Source organism: Neodiprion pinetum, chromosome 2 (assembly GCF_021155775.2).
Source record: "Neodiprion pinetum isolate iyNeoPine1 chromosome 2, iyNeoPine1.2, whole genome shotgun sequence".
Lineage (NCBI taxonomy): Eukaryota > Metazoa > Arthropoda > Insecta > Hymenoptera > Diprionidae > Neodiprion > Neodiprion pinetum.
The window spans coordinates 35,997,859-36,009,278 of NC_060233.1; the positions used below are offsets into that span (position 1 = coordinate 35,997,859).

Sequence of the window (11,420 nt, forward strand, 5' to 3'; positions counted from 1 at the left end):
TAGATTTGTATGCGCGTATGAATAGGGGAGATTTTGATATATTATTCCCAGTAGTTCGAATTTTATTTACCTTGTTTTGCGTTTCAAATTTTCATTCGTTTTTTCACCCCAAACTCCAAGCCCGTTTCGCATTGTGTTTTTTCATTTCCCTTTTTTTTTTTTTTCAACTTCACTTTTTTTGTTTCAATTATAATTTTTTCGTATCCAATCAATCATTAGTATTCCCATTGTCCTTCGGTATTTTCATTTAGCCCTCCACTGCAGGCAACGCGTCCATCCAGCGACCGTCCTGCAGGGGACGTAAAACCCTGCCGAAATTCTGTCAACGATAGCGAGGCGTGTGTAACGTTGCCCGCGTCACCGATTCGTTAATGCGATTCAATATTAATTTCGACTCTGTGTCACGTTTCATTTAACCGAAAATATTATTCCAGCAACGCGATACATCCGCTCGAAAGTAATACTACGTCACACGTACGTACATCATCAACATACCACGTTACGTTGTATCGCCGCAAGTTCTTCTAAAACTTGGACATAAAAAATGTAGGTTCTTCGCTATTTCCAAATCAATGAGTCCGATAATGAAAATTTCAATGACGCGGTACAGTGCGGAACGTTAAAATTCGATGTCGCAAGCGTTGAATGACGAACGACGAAAGATGAGAGACAACCTTTCCGCAAGGCTGCGTTCTGTCGGTGCGTTATCAACGCCTTGCGGATCTCTTTGGCACCTGAAAATTAGCCGTGCTTTTTCCTCGGGACGCACTTAATAAAACATGCTCACTCCGTGGCTCGGTGGGTATGCTCTCTCCTCCTCGCTCCTTCTCTCTTTCTCTCTTATTCCGTCCCTCTGGCGCCCCGGATCGAGTCTGAGCACACCGCGGAGTTCCTTCCCCTTCGCCGCGCTTCAACACCTCGTCGGATTCCTCTCTCCCCTTCACCTCTCCTCTCCTCTCGTCTCTCTTTCCGCCCGCGCATCGGCCCAACGGAGTTTCCAACTGCTCCCGCGGCGACCAGATAAATGTCTCTCATACTCCTTGCTTCGGCACCTCTCGGCGCCGCGTGGGAGCTAATTCCGCGGTTTCTTTCCGATCGCGGTATATTTGTTTTTTTACACCGGCGCGTACACTCGGCTTTATACATCGCGTATTTACGCAACGGGTAACCATCGGCTGCGTCGGTTGACCCGAACGAGCGGGTAATTGGAACGGGAAGCACGCGTCTGTCGGCCAAGCTGTCTACTTCGTGTCAAACGTATTTAGGCCTTTCTGTCAAGTATAATCAAGCTTGATTAGGAGACGTAAATATATAAAACGGCGCCCGTCATCCGCTGCAGCTCACGCGGCTTTCGAGCGAATGATCCGTGTGAAGAATTGTTTTTCAAATGTCCTTGCAGAAGCTCGCCGAAATTTCGCAACTTATTTTCCCTGTCTTTTGGTTCTTATCGAAGATGGAATAACAATTTGAATACTTTTGCCAACGCATTGTTCAGCGTGAGACATCCCTCCACGATTATAAGGCACCGATGACGATTTCGCGACGAAATTGGAACGCGAGGCGCGTCATTGACGGCCGAGTTGATTTTTCTTCCAAGGCTTAGGCAACCTTGTCGTTGATTTCATTGAGGCACATTTTTTTAAATCTCATCTCGAGTAAACTCGCCCGTGTGCCGGTATGATAATCAAAGTTTGGAAGCCAACGGTGCGTTGGAAAGATTCGCGAGCCAAGGTACGGGGTCGGGGTGCGTGTATCTGGTAGAGTAATAAGCGATGAAAATGAGATTTGTTGGTAAACCGAGTGCAATTTATCGTACGGGTATCTATAAATTCATCTCTTGACGTGCCTCTGGCCAGAGTTATAATTAATACACTCCTATCACGGTGGCAGAGACAGGGGTTGACCAATTCCCAGTTTCGCGTTGTGCGGTGGGACGGCCAAGGGGATGGCGGCGAGGGCGAGGGGCGGGAGGAGGGCGTAGAGAGCAGTGGTTGCTGATTAAGTTTGAATGACTGATGCCACAAAAACACATTAAAACTCGAACGAGTACTGACGAAAATTCGCTCCCAGGGAATCAAGAGACCGCAGAGTAAATGGGACGCTGGTACCAGTCGCAGTCGCCCGTCAAAAATATCGCAAAACGACGGCGCATCATCGGCAGCTGCACGGTGATTCGCGTGTAGAACGGCGATTCTCGTCTCGGCGAATGATCAGGGCTCGTAAAGCCGTCAAGATCAATCGGTGAAATTGGGAATTGCTGAGTTCGACCGGATCGCCGCGCGGATCCTCTCGATCGGGAGTGATCGAGCAAAGAGCAGGGATCCATCAGCGTTCGGATCAAAAATCGTCGAGGGCAGCAGATCGTAGCTCAGGAGCGCACCGATGCGCAGCGCGGCCCTGTTCGCCGACCAATCAGGGCCCGCCTCCGCCTAATGTATTCAAATGTAAGCGGTAGCAGTGTTTATGTCTTGACATTGCAAATTGTAGCAGCTCCGCCATAACTTAAAGTAATTGGTACGCGCCAGAGTAATTATTTATACCCCTGATATATACCGCTGCGACCGAGCGAGCTCTCAGAGTTCTCGGTCTCGTGGATGTTGGTGCTCACTCCGACTACCAGTTCTATCCGCGGCCTCCTTCCCGGGCGGAACGTGCCTGCAGCTTCCACTGATTTTCAAACGAATCAAAAGCTCCTCCTCGCCGGTTCGTCGTGCCTTATAGAGCTGCCTACGGACGACGACGGACCTCGGATGTAATTCTGGGAACGTTAATTTTTACGCTTCTAAGCCCCGGGCACATCGCTCGAGCTTTCCTTATTCGCCGAACCACCTTGTACGACTGGTTCGGAGGCTTGGTAGACACGCACGAACAACAACGAGTATCTGGAACTGCAAGTTTTCAACAAGCGCATTTTTAAGCTCGTTCGGTATTCGATGATTTCAATTCTTACTTACGCGTGAAAGAGTTGGGGGAATCAAATTAAACCTCCACTTTTTTGTTTTATTCACTAAGTCAAGTTGTGCTTCGCCGTCGAAGTCGAGATGTATAACTGAGCTGGTAAAAGATTCATGGGGCGAAGAAGCGGGGTGTTATCCTTTCGCAGAGCCGGTAATCCCTTGAAATATCCTTTTATCGCGGTGTTACGTTTTTATGATAATCAAAACCAAGATACGCTTACCATCGGTCATAAAAAGAACTGCGCTGCCACCTTGCCAGCGGACCCTCATACGCCAAATGATTCTAACTTCGGGGCCTGATACTTTGTCGGTATAGCAGATCTCTCTATTTAGGCTGAAAATGCAATAGAATAAATATGGTTCGAACGAGTGCAATTGCTCTAAGCGCTAATTATATGTTAAAAAATCAATTTTCAACTCATAACGCGTGATCTCAGACGATATGAATTCAAATTCGAGCATAATTTACCGCGTATTTATAACTCGAGGACAATCGAGGCTTGGCACAGTTTGTGCTGCAGAGCTTACTCGGCTGGTAATATTACCGTCAGCGTCATCTCTTCAACCGGTAGTGAAGAGACCAGCTTGAATATTCGGTCGGTAATTAGATGAATACAGTTTTTTACGGCGTAACAGGTGGTTGAAGTTCTCGCCTGCCGTCAACGATACTTTTTACTCCCTTACCGACAGAAAAGGAAAAGCAAAAAAGAAATCCGAAGCTTATGAGCGGTGTAGAGCGTTTTAACACCTCTTAAAAAGATGAAAGCTCTTTATCGGGATTACGACGATGAAAACGGATTGAAGTTTCGCAAAATACTTTTAAATTAGATCACGGCACCTGACTCCACGCTCTTTTCTCGCCATAATAAAGCTTGTTGAAGAAAATCTTATTTTCTTCAAATTGTCTCACATGTTTGGTAAATTATTCTCCGTACGTGATAAAATACAGGTGAACAATAAGCAAATAATCACACTTGATACACGTATTCATACTTTCTAAAGAAAATTATGCTGTCAAAAATCATATACAATTGAATCATATATATCGCCATTTATACACAACAAGGTTGAAAATTCTTATATGAGTAATAGATATACTGAAAAACAGCTGAAGAAATTTGGTCGTTTCATTGAACTGAAAAATTCTTACAAATTCTTATCATCACAACTGCCTATTTATGCTTCAGATTCTTGAGATATACGATCTCCAACCACCGAAGATCCAAATGGGTAATTTTACTGGAACAAACTTTATTAATTTCAACATCGTTACAATATTTATCACAAAGTTATAATACTAAATTGGTTTGGAATACCGACCACTTCGGATCGTTTTGGGAATCGACTTAAACTGCATAACTCAATCCTTACCGCTACGCATACTATTGACGTTAAATTAGAAAAGCAATTATATACAAAATTATTTACACTTAGAGAGGTACAAACTAACGATACGTTAAAGCTTATTTTAGTCTTTAAGTTGATAGACCACGATTAACAATGCGTGGCTACGGTTAATTTCTTTGCAACAAAATAAAAATTCAATGTCCACGTGGTCTTCAGCTGTTTTTCAAAAATGCATACAATCTTTGTTCATTATGCACACACGCTTGTATAAAAATAATCATTTAATTCTCTCCGTCCGCACTATCAACGATTTCTTAATAATAGATAACCATTAAATATTGTAGTTGTGATAAACAGTCGATATACAGAACATTGTATAACTTAAATCTAAAGGTACATCGTTATTAATTAAGGCACTACCGTTTCTGAGAGTAAATGGCATTCGATTCTCAAATGTCTCTGTAAAATTTTCCACGTGTCCACTTCTTCGTCTACTTGATCTTCCACCCGGCGACGTATTACAGAAACGGAATGAGAATTTTCAAGTCTTATAATTATTATTCATGCCTGATCATTTTTCAAACATTACCATGGTCTCCACATGTCGCCGTTACCGCTTGACCCCTGAGGAGGTCCAACGTTGTCGGCGCGAGCAGATGGACCTGCAGCGGAGGAGGACGGTTTGTTCGACAAATCCTCGACGGAAATCGGAAGCTCATCGGGATTGGGTATCGGGGTCAAGATGGTGCTGGAAGGAACGGCGAGGGAGGCGGTGGAGCTGGAGGCTTCGTAGTACATGCTCTTTTTCTCGGAAATTGCCAATAGATTTTCGGAATATGGACGCTTGAGGGTCTCCCTCCTGGTGTACATCGAGTTTTTATTGTACGGCCGGTCGGTTATTACCGATAACGGAAGTCGCGTTGCCGGTAAAGAGGAGCCAACGGTTCCGGTTTCCGATATCTCGCCACGCTGGACACTCACTCCCAGCTTGACGGTCTTGACATTGACCTTGACCTCGGTGAGGGACGAAACCGGGGATTTCCGGTCGCTCGAGGAGCTGATATGGGCCTTCTGGGTTTCCGGTGAAGAGAAACTCTTCAAAGATGAGGACGCCGGGCTCTGATCCGGGATCTTGAAGAGGTGCTGTCCGGGTGAATGAGCCTGCTGGTAGTGCTCCGAGTGGTGACTCTCCTCCCCGAAGCTCGAGGTCGACGTCGACGGGCTCAGAAGCGGGCTTTGCGACCTGTGAACTGCGGTGAAGGCCGAAGATGGTCCGATCTTGGAGGTGGACTCAGGCGGTGGTGGAAAGAAGGGAAAGTTGGCGGATATCCCGGCCGACTGAGGAACGAGAAGGGCCAATTCGCCGCTGGGAAGACGACTGGGAATGAGCTGGACACCGCTGGGGATCTGGATCCTCGCGCTTCCGTTGTTGTTCTCGTCACCGCTGTGGAAGTCGCTCTGGAAGCCGACCTTCACTTCCGGAAATACGCGCTCCGGCATGTACGGCACGTAGTGGCTGTAGAACGGCACCATTTGCTGGAGGCTCGTCACGCAGCTGTTGAGATGCGATACCAGCCGCTGTCTCACCGCTGGATCGACGTTCTCCAAGTGGCTCACGTAGCGCGATACCTCCGTCGCGCACTCCGCGAATCCAGATCGGAACTTGGTCAGCACCGCCGGATCCGTCGCCACCGCCGTGGTCAACTGCTGCCGCTGAACCGTCTGCAGGTGCTTGACCGTCATCTCCAGAATGTCGGCCTTCTCCAGTTTCGAGTGCCGCGCCGGCTAGAATCGGGAGAAGAGGTCACGGTGATATAAAAGAAAAAAGGGTGAAAAGCAACTTTTATTAGATCCTACAGACTCGGGCCTGCGGTGATAAACTTCTACGACACTTTGCGAGCCTGTTATCAGCATAAATTTTCAACGAATGGAGAGGCGTTTCGTTCGGATAGAGTGCGAGTCGCGAACGCAATACGGAAAAACTCGGTTCTGGGATAGACGGTTGAGGGACGAGCACCTCGCCGTGGGCCTTAATAGGATAATTTATTTTCGCCACCGATCTCGGTAGCAGCCTGCCATTAGGTACTCAAATGACGCGGCTAGACTTGATTACTTTGGCCGTTACATGCGCATCGGAGCCGGCAGCTTAGCGCTGATTTCTCTGCAACGTTGAATAACGCAGTTGAGCTATCTTTGAAGACATTTAGGCCCCGAGGGGCGTCACGTCGTGACTCGATCAACCGCTGTGCAGAGTGCGGTTCCATTTCTAGGAAAGTAATTATTCTTTCGAAAAATGTGTTTCGCCGTTCACCTATGCCAATGCGCGTTATGTGAATCTCCTTCTTTCTCGATTTGGGATCCCGACCGCGGTCGTCTTGACCGCCGATTACACTATACACGTGACGTATATTTTTAATTCTTAAACTCTAATCGCAGGTTCAGTAACTCCGGAGTGTGAGAACTCCGGCATCGTGAGAGTCGATTAAATTTTGCAATATAACCCTCCAGCATTACTGCGTCTTGTGCTAGCACATAATCGATTCTTATTTATACACAGAGAAGCGCCCGTCAAGTTGAACTGGAGGCGATTCGAACGGGTGTATTTTTCTATCCCAGTATTACGTTCGAATTATTTTCTGCTTCTTATTCTTCTTCTGCGATTTAGTTTTTTCCCCCTTTTCATGAATAGTTTGAGCAGCCCGTCCCCACGCTCGATATTACAACCGCACTCTTTCGTCGTTTCATGCTTTCGTGTTATTCTGAAATCCCATTGTCAGGACTTATCCTCGGTATAGATTTCTATGCTAAAGGTTACCGTTCCCATTTTTATGGTAACGTCCGTAGGTTTCCTTGACAATAGGCGTGGGAGTCACGGCTTCTCCAGCCATTATGCTAAAGAGTTACTCCTATGGGAATCGCTTTCATTCATAGTCCCGACTCGTCGTCGTCGTTCTTCGCGCTGCACGATATATACGTGCCCAGACCTCGTAAATACCACGTGCATCTACCCGCGTAACAACATTTTTTTATTCTCTCATGAGCGAATCTCTTAATTTTCTTCGATTCTTTATGATTTTTGCAATCTTGCAGAACTCGACGAAATTGTTGCTTATTAAAAATTTGGTAATTAGTCAAACTTGAAAAGTATACCTGATTCCTTCTAAAAAATTTCATCTAATCCAAATACCACGAAGTGTGAAAAAGTGGTTAATTTTTTTCCATCCATTCAATTGAAAGTCTAACTTATAATACCGTGAATCGAATAGCAATGAACTTTAAAACATCCAGCCTTTAGATTCTGTGAGAGATAGTAAGCCAACAAAAAAAAAGGTACCAGGAAACGATGTGTAAGTCTGCGCGTATACACTGGCACCTGCTAAAACCGGGAAAAGAAGGCGAAGGGAGCGTTAGGAAAAAAAAAGGAGAAGAAGAAGAAGAAGAAGAACAAGAAGAAGCTGGGCGGCGCAAGTTTTTTTCATCATCTGAAGGACCCCGTAAGAGAGAATCTCGAAGATGATACGGTCAACAATAGGTGGCTGGAACCCGAGATGAGTTTTTAATAATTATACCGAGGTTCCCACGAACGCGGGGGGCGTTTCGTACGGATGGACGGACATCCAATTGCGAGGTGCAGGTAGCGGAAGTCATCTGGGCGGAGGAGAACGGTGAGAGCTCGAGTTGTAGCTCGGCTCAACGAGTGTATCGGCATCAGCAGCAGCAGCAGCAGCAAAGCGCGTTCACCGTCACACGGCAGTCTGCGAGATCGATCAACCACCGGATCGAGTTTCCGATTGAGACGAGGATCCGTTCGACCAAGGAGGCCCTGGGAGACCTGGACCGGTTACTCGGGCCCAAAGTGTCAACCGTGCGAAAAAAGGGTTCGACCGCGATCTTGCTGGGACCGAATCGTCTCGTTTGTAAAATCACGATAATTTTGCAACCGTTCGCGGAGTGATAGAAATGTCGGACGGTTGTTTGGGATTTTCAGGTTCGAAAGTAGCGTTGAATTAATCGACGGTCCTGTTGCGGGTATTAGAGTCCAATCGATCGGTGATACGGTTACGCTTTCGCGTTTAGAGAACGATTGGTATCGGGGTGAATTTGCGTGGATCGGTGAGTGAGCAACGCGGCGCGAGGTGTGTGATTAAAGGCGATCCGATCCTTCGAAGGTGAAATTTGCTCGAAAGTAGGATCTCGAGGCGGTTGAGTACCGTTGCGGGAGAGCCGCGTATGCGGGCGTCGTGCACTCCGTTCCCACGGATCGGCATCTAAAATACTAAAACAAAACTTCAACCCCTGGCGCAGCTTCTCTCGCGGTGACGTCACCGACGTCCTATACTTGAAATAAATGCCGTCGGACAGGACGAGAAATCTTCTTCGAGAAAACCTGACCAAATATTTACGTGCCCTGCAGCGGTGTGAGGGAGTTGCACTGAACTTCGTCGTGGTTGAAGGTACACATTGGAAGAGGAGAAACAAAAGGACGGCAAACTTTTCTCTGTGAATATCCAATCGGCGGTTCATTCGTTTGCTCGGTGATCGGAAACCGCGAAATCAATTTATTCAAGTATCAAAAACGATAATTTGTCAAACAAATTCACTTGCTCGTAATTAACGATTGTTACACGATACAGCGCACGATGCAGTTAAACTTTTGTCATAGAATAACAAGAACGATTCTAGTTAACTTTCGTTATAGGGAAAATCAAATGACTAATTATTAATCGAAAGAAATAATCTACGCTTATATTTATTGACCTAGCGGCCTTTAAGCGACCCCGTTGCTGCAACGTCAATTCTCTGCTGACTATGAATACCGCGAAACAAGTCAGTGGCTGTCTTCATACTTGACAAACAGTTTACTCGGTATACGATATAATAACGGGTATTTCTATTTCTGTAATGATGTTTTCCTCTCTCGATTGTTGAATCAGAACTACGTGAGTTTACACGTATGCGTATAAAGATATAACGCATGACGTCCAGCAACCGTACAGCGGGTCTCTCTGAACCCACGTTGCCGCGGCGAGCACGTTTCGCTAAAACGTGGGCACTGTACGTCAGAGAGCACGTAACCGTGTCGATCCTCATCTCGCAGTCTCTCTCTATTCTTACCGTTCTCTCAGTTTATCCCTATTTGTTCAAGATTCAATGAAGCGAACAGTCGGTCGAAAGCACGAGACTCGAGTATCAATTGACCAAAGTACGAACCGAAGGATGCGCGAATCTGGGAATGTGAGGACCCAAAATCAAAGTCAACTTACGTCTTTTTTCATCGCCTCAAGTATCAGACTCTTGAGTTCATCCAGGCATTGATTTATCCGCGCCCTTCGCCGCTTTTCCATGATCGGCTTGTTGCTCTGCACAATCAAATCGAAAGTCAGAATTAGGGGATGTAAAGTTACCTCAAAATCATAATGGGAGAGGAAATAATAAAAAATAATTGAATATGCATTCAAAACTCGATCAAGACTGATCGAAACTTTCGAAGTTTCGGAGAATCATCGTTTAAAGAGACTCAGTGATGACGCATAGGAATTAGCGAAGCGGGATGATGATTTAAGAGACTCGATGATTAATGAACCATAAAAGGATATAATTTATTTTTTATATATCTGCGAACTGTATCGCGGGGGAACAGCACGAGGATACGCGTCGAAGATTTCGACGCAGTAGGCGAAACATGAATTATACAACTGATCTGCTTCGAGACCTGATACAGGCAACAGGCATTGGGCAGAGAAGGACAGGTAAGTAACATGCGCCAGTGCGAGTACATATGTGAGGACGATTCTCAATTTCGAATGAAATGAGAAGGCAATAAGCGAGGGACAATACTTTGACTTGAGCTTTGCCGAAACAGCAATAATATCGAAAGAAAAATTACCCTTCTAAGTTCGGCCTTGGACATCCCACCTTGCGAGATCTGGGTCTCGAACTCTTCGTCGCTTCCTGACATCTTGTAGCTGTAGTAATCCACCATTTATGACAATTGCGATATAGGACGCGGTAGCGAGCAATAAAATTCCCCTCGACAATTGACACCCACCATGCGTGTGCGCTTAGGTGTATAGGCATGTATTCACAACATTCTAGCGCTGCGTGTCACGTGCAGATCAATGACGCAGGCTCTCACGCACAATGATATCACGCACGGAAAAAACTCAACTCACTCACAAAACACAAGCTGGTTATGCGTAATGCGTAAAACCAATCAACGCTAATGACGGCAAGAGCGGAAAGTTGTCTCTTCTGTCACATCGTAGTATCTCGGTGCATCCGGTCAACTGGATCGCGATCGCTTGCCGCTCAACACGTCGATGGTGCGTTTATGCGGGGTCGAAGTCACCCCGAGGTTCGCTCGACGACGCGGGGGATGATCGCCAGAGTGTGGCGACGACCCGGTCGGGGTGTGGAGGGTTACTAACTGTTTGACGTTTCCCAATTCGAAGACCGCATGCCGATGTAGTAGCGGGACCGAAGAGTGGGGGACCCATTTTCTCGGAGTGGGGAGATGCCGACGGCCAGACGGAGGAACCTGGGGCAACATCGACGCCGCAGGGAGGGGGCAGGACGGAATCTCAGCCCTCCCAGGACCTGTTGATGTGTGGGAATTCACGTCGCTCCTGACGGGGTATTTCCCCGATACACCTTGACCATTCATACTCGATCAATTCGCGCGTCTATCGTCGATCAAGAATCCCAAGTGAGAATTTAACTTGACCATAAACGCGCGATGCGCGATCTTACCGTGTATTTCAAAGCGATAGTAGTTGGTCTGAAAATACCGGCATAAGTGTTTCGACGTAGAACGAAAAAATTTGCTGCATTCAAATCTAATTGATCTGCGCAAATTCTAGGTAGCCAAGATACTTAGACCTGCCGTTTAGCTGTCATTGACATTTGCTGTAATTGTTGTACCTATAATGCACGACTTAAACAAATGACAAGATTTGAACCGATCAAATAAATTCTTTAATGTACTCAAGTTTGCAGGGTAATATACTTCGTTCCTTTCACGTTCACCTTGTTCAGTAGCATTACGTAAGTTTGCCGTTCAAAATATAAGAGGGACCGTATAGAAAAGGAGAAAATTCAGTCGAAATCAATCCTTCT

The 11,420-nt window shown here is 46.2% G+C and overlaps 1 protein-coding gene across 1 annotated transcript; it reads right to left on the reverse strand.

Annotated features, from left to right (window-relative positions):
* Positions 1–4,022: 4,022 nt before the first annotated feature.
* dpn (bHLH protein deadpan) lies at positions 4,023–10,703 on the reverse strand. The gene is made up of 3 exons (XM_046611925.2): positions 10,192–10,703; positions 9,569–9,664; positions 4,023–6,089 (listed from the first exon to the last, which is right to left on the reverse strand). Exons 1-3 carry the CDS (start codon positions 10,285–10,287, stop codon positions 4,890–4,892), a joined length of 1,392 nt encoding a protein of 463 aa, XP_046467881.1. The 5' UTR covers positions 10,288–10,703; the 3' UTR covers positions 4,023–4,889.
* Between the last annotated feature and the right edge of the window lie 717 nt (positions 10,704–11,420).